This window comes from Dipodomys spectabilis, unplaced genomic scaffold, assembly GCF_019054845.1.
Source record: "Dipodomys spectabilis isolate Male_0828 unplaced genomic scaffold, ASM1905484v1 ptg000266l, whole genome shotgun sequence".
Taxonomy (NCBI): domain Eukaryota; kingdom Metazoa; phylum Chordata; class Mammalia; order Rodentia; family Heteromyidae; genus Dipodomys; species Dipodomys spectabilis.
The window spans coordinates 3,896,499-3,910,676 of NW_024870943.1; the positions used below are offsets into that span (position 1 = coordinate 3,896,499).

The window sequence follows — 14,178 nt, forward strand, 5'->3', positions numbered from 1 at the left end:
TTCATTATATCTCTCAATCTTCTAATTTACCTCAACTCATTTTCCTTTATTTCTGGTCCTTCGCTACTAATTCCTTTGCTTTAGTCCACTGATCCCTATTTGATTGTTGTTGATCTAGACTCTACCTGTATCCATTTTGACAGTGTCAGAGTGGATTATTGTGTCATCCTTTTGGTTCAGACTGCTTTAAAGCTCATGACAGATTTGTTCACTGATTTCAACTATATATATATATATATATATATATATATATATATATATCCCCACTCTGGAAGAACAATACCCCACACATAACAAAGAAAATGAGAGGTGAATAGGACAATACCTATCTCCTATTTCAAACCTCTAAAATCTATGCAAATACAGGGATTAGGGTTGGTTTTTGTCTTAAAAGTGTGTTCTGTGGTGATACTGGAATTGCTTTCATATCTTAAAAGGAAAGATAGAGTTAAAATACCTGCCTATGATTGTTAACCCTTAAAGTCCGTGTTGTCTCAAAAATGTTTCCTGGTATGGTACTGGATTTGCTCTCATTTCTAAATTTACAGAAATAGCCATAGAAACACAAGAAAAGTGGCAAGTCAAGGAACCTCAACTCCTACTCAAAATAAATAGGCAACAGAGCAATCAATGAAAAACATAGAGGACAGTTCTCAAACTCTACAAACACTACTTGTAAACATGCTGAATGAAAAGACTGAAAGCCTGCATGAGGCTATACTTGAGCATGATGAGGCTAACCAAAGATTAATAGAGGAATTCATGGAGTCCACAAACAAAAAGCTGTATTAATTCCAACCTAAAGGGCCTGGGAAGGTGACTCAGTGGTAGGGTACTTGCATAGCATGCATAAGGCCCTGAGTTCGATTCCTCAGTACCGCATAATCAAAAAGAAAAAAGCGAAAGGCATGCTGTGGCTCAAGTGGTAGAGTGCTAGACTTGAGCTGAAGAGCTGAGGGACAGTTTCCAGCTCAGAATTCAGGCCCCATGGCCAGCAAAAACAAACAAACAAAAACCCCAAAAAACAAAACATAATTCTAACCAAAGGAAAGGCAGTCCAATGAAAGTGTAGCCACTCAGCTAAAGGATTTGAGGAGAACACTGAAAACCATATCAAGGAGGTAACAAAGTCTGTAGAAGATCTAAAACAAATCTTCATCAGCAGAGGCCAAGCAAGCACCATCACCGGGTCAGATGTGAGTGGAGGCCTGGCCTCCGGCAAAGGCCAGTCCTCCAGCATCCCGCCCAGCTCCACCACCTGCAAAGTATCACAGGAGGATGGGTAGGGAGCCTGGATCTTTGAGGCCATCTCTGAGTCTTCTCTGAGCCTGTGCCCTGGGACCAGCACCACCCCCACCTCCCACGCTCTCCCAGCCCCAGCCTATGTGGCTTTGCTACTTTGTCATCCTGTCTCGGTGTCTCCAGCCCTAAGCCCATGTCCCACCACTGGTTCTACCTCCCAGTTGCCAGGTCCCCCTCCAAGCCTTCTCCCTAGGCCTGTGTCTTGTGTATCCCTGTGTCTTCGCCTCCTCATTCCTCAATGTAACCCTAAGATTCCCAGCACTGAGCAGATGAGCTGTGATTGTGGGAAATAAAGGTTAGAGCTTGACATCACCCCAGCCTGGTTGTGGTGTGAGAGTGAGCTTGACACAGGGACGCAGCTTTTACCTCCAGCTCAAGAAACAATTGTGACCCTTCTGTTTCCATCCATCCACCCTTGCATCCATCCATCATCTATCTACTCATCCATCCTTCCATCCAACTATCTATCCATCCACTCATCTATCTACCTTTCCATCCATTCATTCACTTATCCATTTACCTATCTATCCATCCATCCTTCTTCCATCCATCTACACACCCATCCATCCGTCTATCCATCCACTCATCTATCTACCTTTCCATCCATTCATTCACTTATCCATTTACCTATCCATCCATCCATCCTTCTTCCATCCATCTACACACCCATCCACCCGTCTATCCATCCACTCATCTATCTACCTTTCCATCCATTCATTCACTTATCCACTTACCTATCCATCCATCCATCCTTCTTCCATCCATCTACACACCCATCCATCCGTCTATCCATCCACTCATCCATCCATCCTTCTTTCCATTAATATATTCTACTATTCCATCCATCCATCCATCCATCCATCCACCCACCCACCCATCCTTGTATCTATACATCCTTTCATTCATTCATTTTTCCATCCGTCTATCCACCCATCCTTCCATTCACTCATCCATATATCCATCCTTCCATATACCCATGTACCATTCCATTCATCCATCCATTCATCCATCTATTCATCCACCATCCATCATTCCTTTCTTCCATCCATCCTTGTAGTCTCCTTCCATCCATCCTTCCATTTATCCATCCATTTTCCATCTTCTTTCCTCCCTCCTTCCCTCTCTCCCTCCCTCCCTCCCTGCCTGCCTCCTTCTTCCTTCCTTCCTTCCTTCCTTCCTTCCTTCCTTCCTTCCTTCCTTCCTTCCTTCCTTCCTTCCTTCCTTCCTTCCTTCCTTGTATCCTTCTTCCAGACATCTATCCTTCTTTCCATCCACTGATCTGTTTTGGGACTTTCTCATTTCTGGCTCTACTATGAAGACTGTCAGCCAGGACAAGACTGGACTAAGCTGCACTAACCAATATTTCCTCCCAGAATCTGTACCTGAATGCAGCAAAGATTTCTTCTTCTTGTGTTACATCATGGGTCAGCTTGGTGCCCAGGCTTGTGGGACAGCGTCTGCCTGGGCAGACAACAGTCCCTTTCACACTGGAGATATGGCAGTCACCTTCATTATCCACAGCGGGTCCCCTCACTGCACAGGGGCCACGGCTGGGGAGGGGCTATCCTCTGTGACTGGAGTCACAGGTATTGAGCAGGGGGTGGGTTTTGGGACAGGGTCTGGAGCAGAGTTGTGACAGTTTGCACAGTCCATCCTGAAAATCAGATAACCCACTTTTACCCTCCCAACTCAGCTAAAAAGAAAAAGAAAACCAAAACAGCAACAAAGGAAAATTTTCTTTTTCCATTTCCTGGACTTCATTTTGTATATCATCTTTTTTGGGGGGGAGGGGTCCTCTCGTGGGGCCTGAACTCTGGGCCTGGGCTCTGTCTTCAGCTCTTCAGCTCAAGGCTAGTGCTCTACCACTTGAGCCACAGAGCCACTTCTGGCTTTTTTTCTTTTTGCTTATGTGGTGCTGAGGAATCAAACCCAGGTCCTCATGCATGCAAGGCAAGCACTCTACCACTGAGCCACCTTCGCAGCCCCTGTACTGATATTTTTGCATGTGGACACCCCAGACCCTCAGAACGGAGAGAAATAAAGTCTATTTTAACCATTCCATCTATTTTTTTCTTTTCTGTTACGACAGACTATAACAGGCAGTGTCCCAGATGCCAGCAAAGGTTTCACATTGGGTAACTGATTAGGCAGATGATTTCATTTCACATTTGCCTCAACTGTCCAGGTGTTTCTCTGTAGGGTATGGGGCCAAACGTTCTCATTTTTGTCTGGGGGAGAAAGTGAACATTTTGTTTGTTTTGTTGGTCGTGGGGCCTGAACTCTGGGCCTGGGTGCTGTCCTCAGCTCTTCAACTCAAGGCTAGCACTCTACCATTTGAGCCACAGCACCACGTCTGGCTTTTTCTGCTTATGTGGCACTGAGGAATCAAACTCAGGGTCTCGTGCGTGCAAGGCAAGCGCTCTATCACTGAGCCAGCTTCCCAGCCCGAAAGTGAACTTTTAATGACTTTGCAGATGCTGAAGTTTACTTTCTGGCGCAGGTCCCTCAGGACAACGCTGGCCCTCTGAGAGCCTTGACACCATCACTTAGTTATGTTAATGTGTTGATGAGCAGATTCAGGTCTGAGAGGGTTGCACTGCTGCTTTGGGCTCAAGGAAATGACATCCCATAAGCACGGAGGTGTCCCGGGACAATGTGATCGGTGAGCCGCCATGGGGAGGCCAATCCAAGCCACTCACAATCCCCATATACTCTGGTGGCCGGTCCGATCAGCCCTTTTGAGGAGGCTGACTTCCTGGAGGAAGAACTGTGTCCCCCAACCTCCAGCCTTTATGGTGAGGTAGGAAGGCCCACCTGTGATCCCCCTGCTCTCAGCCTGTGCTTCTGAAAATTTGTTTCTCAGTTTACCTTCCATTATATACTTATATTTACACATGTTTATATTTACATATATTTACATACATTATACATTTATATATATTTACATAAGGATGCTTCTCTTCCCGCCTCCCCCACCCCTTTTTTATTTACTCTTTGACACAGTAGTTTGCCTCACAGCCTGTGCTGGCATCCTGATTCCTGATCTTCTCACCTCAGCCTCGTGTTGCTGAGATTACAGGTGAGTCTGGGATTACAGGTGAGTGCTACCATGCTCAGTTTCTTTGATGTTTGTCTGTATTGGTTTTTCCTTCTGCACCTGTTTTCAGTTTGAGTGTTTTTCCATCTATTTTTTGGAACACTGTATCTCTCTCAGCCTCAGGTATTGCTCTCATCTTGCAGTCATCTTCATTTTATTTGTGAAAAGTCAAAATTTTGATACTTTTTTGGCTTTGTTATTAGTAACAAATGTAATAATAACCCATGGGAACCCAATGCCTTTTTTAATCTCCAGTGTCATTCTAGTAATCTCCCCCATTTATTCTCAGTCCAGTAATTGCTGCTTATTTGCATTTGGTAGAATTTAGTGGTGTTTCATTTTTTTTTTTTAACACTTCCAGTTTCTCTGTTTGTTACATCCTTCTCATTTTTTTTCCCTAGTCCTGGAGCTTGAATTCAGTGCCTGAGTACACTGTCCCTCAGCTTTCTTTCTTTTCTTTCCTTTCTTTCTTTTTTCTTTTTTTTCAAATTCAAGACTGACATCTCTATCACTTGAGCCACAGCACCACATCCAGCTTTTTGTTAGTTCATAGGAGATAAGAGTCTCACAGACTTTCCTGCCCTATTAGGCTTGGAACTTTGATCCTCAAATCCTTTGATCTTAGAGCCTCAGATGATGATGATGATGATGATGATGATGATGATTTTTGCCAATCCTGTGGACTGAACTCAGGGCCTGGGCACTGCCCCTGAGCTTCTTCCTTCCTTCCTTCCTTCCTTCCTTCCTTCCTTCCTTCCTTCCTTCCTTCCTTCCTTCCTTCCTTCCTTCCTTCCTTCCTCCCTTCCTCCCTTCCTCCCTCCCTTCCTTCCTTCCTTCCTTCCTTCCTTCCTTCCTTCCTTCCTTCCTCCCTTCCTCCCTTCCTCCCTCCCTTCCTTCCTTCCTTCCTTCCTTCCTTCCTTCCCTCCTTCCTTCCTTCCTTCCTTCCTTCCTTCCTTCCTTCCTTCCTTCCTTCCTTCCTTCCTTCCTTCCTTCCTTCCTTTCTTGCTTTCTTTTTTCTCAAAGCTGGCACTGTACCACTTGAGCCCCAGCACCACTTCCAGCCTTTTCTGTGTATGTGGTACTGAGGAATGGAACCAGGACCTCATGCATGCTAGGCAAGCACTCTACCACTGAGCCCCTTGCCAGCACCAATCAGAAGCTCAGATTTTGATTGGCTGAGATTACAGGCATGAGCCACTGGCACCTGACTGCATGGTGGATATTTAGGAGTGATTTTTACTTCTCTCTTCTGCCTGTCTGTAGCTCCATACCACATTGTGAGAACTATGTTTGTTTTCCTTCAATGCACAGCCGGGTTGGGAAAGGCAAAAAGTGGCTCGAGCCACATCTTTGTGTGATAGGAGACTTTTTTTCCCTCTTTCTCTCTCTCTCTCTGGGTCTGGTCGTGGGGCCTGAACTGTCAGCCTGGGCACTGTTTGTTCCTCAGCTCTTCAGCTCAAGGCTAGTGCTCTACCACTTGAGCCACAGTACCACTTCTGGCTTTTTTCTTTTTGCTTATGTGGTACTGAGGAATCAAACCCAGGGCCTTAAGCATGCAAGGCAAGTGCTCTACCACTGAGCCACCTTCCCAGCACCCCTCTCTCTTTTAATGATCTCTGTCTTAGAAGAATTGTGACCTGCTGTCAAAAGTAAGAAGTAAAAGTCTGCTCACTACATGTCTATGCATTTTCACACCCTATAGAAAAGGCAAGCAGTAGGAAGACATTGGCTTAGAAAGAAAATGCGACTGAACCCTCCAGCAAGAAATGCAAATCAAAGAGAGTGCACAAAGGCACAATGCCTGTGGGCCTCTGATCATGAAAAAAAAAACAACAAAAAACATTATTGAAATGAACTCCAGGAGATGGAAACAAGACGTCTCTCCTTCTTTGTTGGTTTCGTTTTCTTTTTTTTTCTTTTTTTTGGGGGGGGAGTGGGGGTCTGGTTGTGGGGCCTGAATGCTGGGCCTGGGTGCTGTCCCTCAGCTCTTCAGCTCAAGGCTAGTGCTCTACCACTTGAGCCACAGCGCCACTTCCAGCTTTTTTCTTTTTTCTTATGTGGTGCTGAGGAATCGAACCCAGAGCTTCATGCATGCTAGGCAAGCGCTCTACTACTGAGCTACCTTCCCAGCTCCTGATTTTATTTTCTTTTCTCTTTGTCTTGTTTGTTTTTATCTGTCTTTGGGAGGGCATCAAAGGGCATGGAAGGGACAGGAATGGTACTCACTAGACACTATGTAGAAAATGAATGCTACAACCTGTTGGTTTGGGACTGGAGGGAAAAACTGGGAGAGAGTGAGAGAAAGGGTGGCCTTGTCCAAGAAGAAACATATTCTTTACCTAAAATGTAACTAGAAAACCCACTGCATAACACCTTTATAATAACAGCATATTTTATTTATTTTTATCATTTATTTACTCATTTATTTATGTTGTCAGTATAGGGCTTGAACTCAGGGCCTGGTCACTGTCCCCAAACTCTCTCACCCACGGCTAGCACTCTACCACTTTGCACCACAGCGCCACTTCTGGTTTTCTGGGGATTAAGTGGAGATAAGAGTCTCACAGACTTTCCTGCCCAGTGTAGCTTTGAACTGTGGTCCTCAGATCTCAGGCTCTTCAGTAGGTAGGATTACACATATGCCTGGATTTTTTTTAAAAAAGGAAACACATAGATCTCTCTCATCTGGACCAAATACATTCTGGATAATATGTTCTCTTTTTTTTTTTGTCTGTTGTGGAGCCTGAAATCTGGGCCTGGGCACTGTCCCTCAGTTCTTCAGCTGTAGACCAGTGCTCTACCACTTGAGCATCAGCCCCACTTCTGGTTTTGTCTGCTTATGTGGTGCTTAGGAATTGAACCTAGGGCCTCATGCATGCAAGGCAAGTGCTCTACCACTGAGCCACCTTCCCAGCGCCATGGATAATATATTCTCTTGTAGGGTATTTACCCTCCTGTCATCTCTATGCCCACACTTGAGGTTTCTGTGGTATCCTAGCGTGACTCAGTGAAACACAGTGGAACCCTGGAGGTCTTCCCCCTCCCGCCATTGCCAATCATCATATGGACTCCAATATGAGAATTTCACAGTATCTGGCAGGTGCCGGTGACTCACACCTGTCATCCCAGCTACTGAGGAATCTGAGGTGTGAGGATCGTGGTTCAAATTCATCTCTGGGCAGGAACATCCCTGAGACTCTTATTTCCAAAAAAACACCAGAAAACTGGAAGTGGCGCTGTGGCTCAGAGTAGTAGAGTGCTATCCCTGAGTAAAAGAGCTCAGTGGTAGCACCCAGGCCCTGAGTTCAAGCCTCACCACTGACAAAAAAAAGCTAAAAATGGAGCCATGGCTCATATGGTAGAGTTCTGGGCTTGTGCAAAAAAGTCCAGGAACAGCCCCCATGCCCTGAGTTCAAGCCCTAATAAGAGCACCCCCCAAAAAAAGACTATATATATATGGTCAGTCATAGGGCTTGAACTCTAGGCCTGGGCACTGTCCCTGGGCTCTTCAGAACTCTAACACTTGAGCCACAGTGCCACTTCTGGCCTTTTCTGCATATGTGATACTGAGGAATGGAACCTGGGTCTTCATGCATGCTAGGCAAGCACTCTAACACTAAGCCACCTTCCCAGTCTATTATATTTTTTCCCCTCTGTTTTATCAGCAGCAGGAGGGGGGGAGGTCATCCAATGAACACATCTGAACCTCATCACGATCATGTTTCCGTGTGACCCCATCTTGGTGCTCTTCCTCCTCTTGGAGCTTTTCCTTGGCTTCCTGGGGAACTCGTTGCTCTTCTCGTGGTTGGTGCACACCTGCCTGTGGCGGCCAACCCTGAGGAAACCTCTGGACCTCATCCTGGCACATCTGGCGCTGGCCAATGCCTTGAGTGTCGTGTTCAGGCTGACCCCGGACCTCCTGCCCCTCTTGGGTGTGGGGGGGACCCGGCCCTTTTTTTCTGTCTGACCTGGGCTGCAGGGCGCTGCTCTGTGCCTACAGTGTTACCAGCATCCTGAACATCTGTACACTATCGCTTCTCACGGCATTCCAGGCAGCCACCCTCCATCCCGGCCAGCTCATGTGGGTCTTGCTGCAATGCAAGGCTCCCTCCTTCATCTTGTCCACTTGCCTCTCCTTCTGGATCTTCAACTTGCTCCTCTACCTCCCTGTCCTGAACCGTGGCCCCGGGCCAGGCAATAATTTGGGCCCTGCAGCTTCTTTCCCTTGGACACCCTGTGAAAGCCTCCTGCTGCGTTACCACACCTCCACGACACTCTTGTGTTTCTGATAATGCCAGATGCCCTCTATGTGGGCCTCACAGTGGCCGCCAGCCTCTACATGGTGACATTCCTGTACGTGCATCGCCACACAGACCTGCACCTGCACAGCCCCGCCCAGGTCTCCCCGTTGCACCGTGAGATCAAAGCCACCCACAACGTCCTCACAATGGTAGCTTTCTTTGGAGGCGCATTTGGCTTGAACAGCTTTGTCACTTTTTACTCGTTTTATAGACCGAAGGAAAACCCAGCCTTGGAGAAGATGAGCAGGATCCTGTCATCCTGCTATACAGCCACGTGTCCTTTTGTCCTGATGAGGCACAGGATAGTGATTTCCAAATTCATCCCTTCATTTTCAAAGATGCGAATTTCCTTGACCCAGAGTAGATGCCGCTGCTGATGGGTCACCTCTGAGAACTGCTGTTGGCCACATTAAAGGGGTGTATGTGAGCTTTTGGGTTTTTCACTAGGGATGAAGTGATTCATGCTGTTGTTGTTGTAGTGTGTGTGTGTGTGTGTGTGTGTGTGTGTGTGTGTGTGTGTGTGTGTGTGTATCCTAGGGCTGGAACTCAGGGCCTGGGTACTGTCCCTTAGCTTTTGTGCTCCATGGTGGTGGTGCTCTACCACTTGAGCCACAGCTCCACTTCCAGCTTTTTAAGTAGTTTATTGGGGATGAGGGTCTCACAGACTTTTCTGCCCAGGCTGGCTTTGGATGGTGATCCTCACATCTCAGCCTCTGGTGCAGCTAGGATTACAGGCATGAGTCACAGGAGACTGGCTGTTTGTATAACTTTTATTCATTGCCTTTGACAAATTGCTCAAATTTCTAATATTATATGGAAGATGTGAGTGGAAAAGGGACAGGATTTCATGCTCCTGATCAGGGGAAAAACTTTCAGTTTTAGCCTCCATAGTGATGGTCATAAATAGCATTTATGTGGATGTGTTCTCATTATATGTATAATATATATATATATAATATTTCACTTTCCTTTTTTTCTCAAGAAGAGATGTTGGATTTAATAAAAGTTTATTTTGGCACTGATTGAGTTGCCAGGTGAATCCAGTCATTTGTGTGTGTGATTTTATTTCTGGCTATGTGATCTTTTTTTCTGTTTGTGAAACAGCACTTTAACTCCCTGGAATGGAATCAGCTTGGTGACTGATGTTAGGGAGTAAACTGAGTCAGGAAGCTGAATGGAAAGGGAAATCTCAAATTGCATTCATCAAGGAGTGTTGCTAATCACAACCCAAGGCAGTGCGACAGGATACCAGAAAGTACAGGGACAGGTGTAGAAAAAAAGAAGAAATTCAGAGGGGACCAGGGGTCCCAAGGCTCACCAGCACTTGGGCCTTGAGTTCCCCACAAGCAGGCATGTTCATTTGAGTTCACACAGGGAAGGTTACCATGGATAAATGCAAACAGAAAACATTTATACTAACATCACAATCAGAGCAAAAACAGAATTTGTGAGCTTCACAGGGTCTCTTCTTGTCTTGCAAAAGGAGAATGCAACTCAGGGAAAGTCCAGTCATGTAGTCCACCTGATCTAGACTCTAAGCTTAAGCTGGGGCTTGAACTCAGGGCCTGGGTACTGTCCCTGAGCTTCTTTTGCTCAAGGCTAGTGCTCTACCACTTGAGCCACAGTGCCACTTCTGGCTTTTTCTGTGCATGTGGTACTGAGGAATCAAACTCAGTGCTTCATGCATGCTAGGCAAGCACTCTACTACTAAGCCCATTTCCCAGTCAGTATAGAGCCTTATAAACTGGAAGTAGCGGAAATATACTTCAAATTAGGCCCAATGTCCAGTGGTAGGATTCTAGGCTCACAGTGCATCAGCCCATGAGTAAGAATGTCACATACCAAGTTGGAGTCCTGGTCTCTGAGCCAAAAATGGAAAAAGAACTAACCAATGTGCAATGGCCTCTAAAGTAGAGAAGTAGGCCCTGTCTCTTAGGACACTCTACAGAAAGTCCCATGGTTACAGCTGTATACCCAGAGCCATAGTCTCTCCACAGTGCTATCCAATTTGTTGCCTGAATCCTCAACACTGATGTTCTCCATTGTGTCCCAGTGCCATGCTGCTTGTCACAGTGCAGAATCATGGAGGCTGTAGGATCTAAATACAGGTGTCATGGCCTATATATTGCTTTGTCCTTGGCTGAACCCTTTCTCATTGGCTGCATCCTGCTTTGTATTGGCTGTATCCAGCTCCCTCATTGGCTGTCTACTGACTTCTCATTGACTAGATCCTGCTTCTTCATTGGCTAACAAGCATTCATAGGATGATTTAATAATATTTCTTTTTACAAACAGCACTGTTAGTAGAAATAGAAAGTAAGGGTGAAATGAAATGTCTAGCCACTGTCTTCATAAAAATAGGAACAAGTTGTTAATTTTAATAATGTACAGAAAATACTTTTTTTTTTGGTCAGTCGTTGGGCTTGAACTCTGGGCCTGGACATTGTCCCTCTGCTCTTCAGCTCCAGGAGAGCACTGTACCACTTGAGCCATAGCACCACTTCAGGCTTTTCCTGCTTATATGGTGCTGAGGAATTGAACTCAGGGCCTCATGCATGCAAGGCAAGCACTCTACCACTGAGCCACCTTCCCAGACCAGAAAATACATTCTTTATCCCAACAACTATATTTTAAGCAACAAAACCCAAAAAAACTTTGATGGAAACACACTTTTACACACACACACACACACACACACACACACACACACACACACACACACACACAGAGAAAGGCACATTCAATAAGACTTCAAAACATCAATGTTTTAAAATTTCAGCATATCTGAATTTGAGTAAATTGTTTAGTGCTCAATCCCCACAGCTCCACTCTAGGTCCTTTGGTGGTCAATTAGATATTCTAGTCTCATGTAGAAGTTCCTGCCTGGGCTAGCTTTGAACCTGTATCCTCAGATGTTAGCATCCTGAATAGTAGAATGACAGGCTTGAGACACTGGCTTCTGGCCTCTCTGGTGTTTCTATCATCCTACAAACAGCAAGGATGAGGTTAGCAGAGTTGGATCTTGTCTTCACTTCCTCTTACAATTGATCATTCTTGGTATAACATGAGTGAGTGATCCATCGTGAAACCATTCTGTTATTCTTCATGAGCAAGAACGGGCAGAGGGTGGGGTAGCTGAAGGAAAACATCACAAGCACACCCTTGGATTTGTTCAATTTCTCTAGCGTGTACAAGGAATACATAGTCACGATGTTGTTGGAGCAATGGAAGAACACGAAGCAGCTCACCAGCAGCAGGATGGTGTGGGTGGCTGTATTCTCGGGCGCTGGCTGGGAGGCAAGGCTGGGACTGTGGAGGTGCCGGGCTCTGCGGCGGTGTCGGTAGAGGAGTATCACCATATAGAGGCTGGGGGCCACCATGAGGACCAGGGACAGAGCATCTCGCAGCACAACGGAGCTGATAATGGACATTTGGTTGTCCATTCCAAACTTCACTTGACAGTAGGGATGAGAAAATCCCAGTCTCAAGACGGTTGAATTGCATTTGGATTCCACAGTTTCGATCATTTGGAAATAGATGATGGAATTCAAGATCCAGAAGGAGAGCAAGGAGGGGAGGATGCAGGCGGAGGATCGGCTTTTCAGCCAAGCACACTGGGCAGGGGTGCGGCTGATGGTGAGGGCCTGGAAGGCACTCAGGAAGGTGGTAGTGCAGGCGGACAGGCCCCGGGTGACCCTGAACAGGAACAGCACTGCCTTACACGTGGCATCATCCCAGAAACACAGGACTCCATATGAAGAGATGATGTAGGGCATGGACTCAAAAATGATGGTCAAGGCGTTGACAAGGGTCAGGTGCATGAAAACTATGGCAATGGGCTTCCAGAGCCGGGGTTTGCACACTGAGCTGTATGCGTAGAGCAGGAAGAGGACACAGTTCCCCAGGACGCCCAGACATACCTTAGACACAAAGAGGAGCCTGAACACAGTGTCGCCTGCGGTTGCTGTCATTGTGTGTGTGTGTGTGTGAGAGAGAGAGAGAGAGAGAGACAGAGAGAGAGAGAGAGAGACAGAGAGAGAGAGAGAGTGAGAGTGAGAGAGTGTGTGTGTGTTGTTGAGAATCAAAGTAAGAGCCTTGCCCAGTCAGGAAGCTGAGAAAGCTCTAGACTACACTCTTCAGGAAGCTGAGAAAGCTCTAGACAACACTCTGAGTCCCATACGCGGGAATATTCATTGTGCTCCATTTCTTGATCAGGTAAGCCTGGCTTAGAATGAATGCCAAAAGTTAGAGTGTTAAACAAAGATTTAAAAATAGATTCTTTTTTTGGGGGTGGGTCATACCGCTTATGAAATTGGAACTCACGGCCCGGGTACTGTCCGTGAGCTTTTTTACTCAAAGCTGGTGCTATCCCAGTTGAACCACAGCTCCATTTTTGGCTTGTTGGTGGATCACTGGAGATCAGAGTCTCAAGGACTTCCCTTTCTGGTCTAACTTTGAACCTGGATCCTCAGATCTTTGCCTCCTGAACAGTTGGGCTTACAGGCGTGAGCCACCAGGGCCTGGCCCATACAATTGTTTTAAGTGGAGTCTGGGAAAAATGTTCCATTTGCCAGTTCTGGAGGGTTGGAAGAGTTCTGACCTCGGTATTTCAGACATGAATGTGCTGTGACCTTTGAATCTGGGATGTAGGGCCTGGAAGGACCTGGGGAGACACATGTTAGAATCAGGAGGGAATTCAAGGGCACCACACTGGGCTGGGGTGTTAGGAAGGAAGATCACTGGCTGTCTTTTCCTGTGGTCCCTGGGGCTCCATCATGGTCGGCAGTGCATGGTACAAAGAGCGCCGGGAGCCTGTGCATCTGATTGGCTTCACTTTTTGTAAAATCTTCATTTTTTGAACACCTGTTGCACAAATAGCACATCCATGTAAAATCCCTGTGGGGATGGCTGCAACATGAATTTTGTTTTTTTGGTTGGTCATGGGATGAACTCTGTGCCTGGGTGCTGTCTCCATTCATCAGCTCAAGGCCAACACTCTACCATTTGAGCCACAGAGCCACTTCTGGTATTCTGTGGTTCATTAGAGAAGAAAGTCTTACGGACTTTCCTTCCCGGGTTGGCTTTGAATCTCAATCCTTAGATCTCAGCCTCCTGAATTGCTAGTATTACAGGCATGAGTCACCGGTACCCAGTACAATATGACTTTTTTCATGGTTTATAGAGATACTAGAAGGTAAATATCTATCCAATATTTTCCGTACATTTGTTTCTGTCAGTGGTGGGGCTTGAATTCAGGGTCTGGGTGCTGTCCCTGAGCTCTTCAGCTCAGGGCAAGTGCTCTACCGCTTGAATCACAGCACCACTTCCAGTTTTGTAGTGGTTTCTTGGAGATAAGGGTCTCCCAGACTCCTCTGCCTAGGTTGGCTTTGAAACATGACCCTCAGATCTCAGCCTCCTGAGTAGCTGGGATTACAGGCTTGAGCCACCAGAGCCTGGCTTATTTTCTGGAAATTTGAG

General features: G+C 46.3%; 1 protein-coding gene across 1 annotated transcript; it reads right to left on the reverse strand.

The window, feature by feature from the left end:
* Positions 1–11,738: 11,738 nt before the first annotated feature.
* On the reverse strand, positions 11,739–12,671 carry LOC122125594 (olfactory receptor class A-like protein 1). Its single transcript, XM_042700114.1, has one exon. It carries the CDS (start codon positions 12,669–12,671, stop codon positions 11,739–11,741), a length of 933 nt encoding a protein of 310 aa, XP_042556048.1.
* Between the last annotated feature and the right edge of the window lie 1,507 nt (positions 12,672–14,178).

Coding starts and splice junctions, on each gene's coding strand:
- LOC122125594 (XM_042700114.1), bottom strand. CDS start 12,671: ATGACAGCAACCGCAGGCGACACTGTGTTCAGGCTCCTCTTTGTGTCT.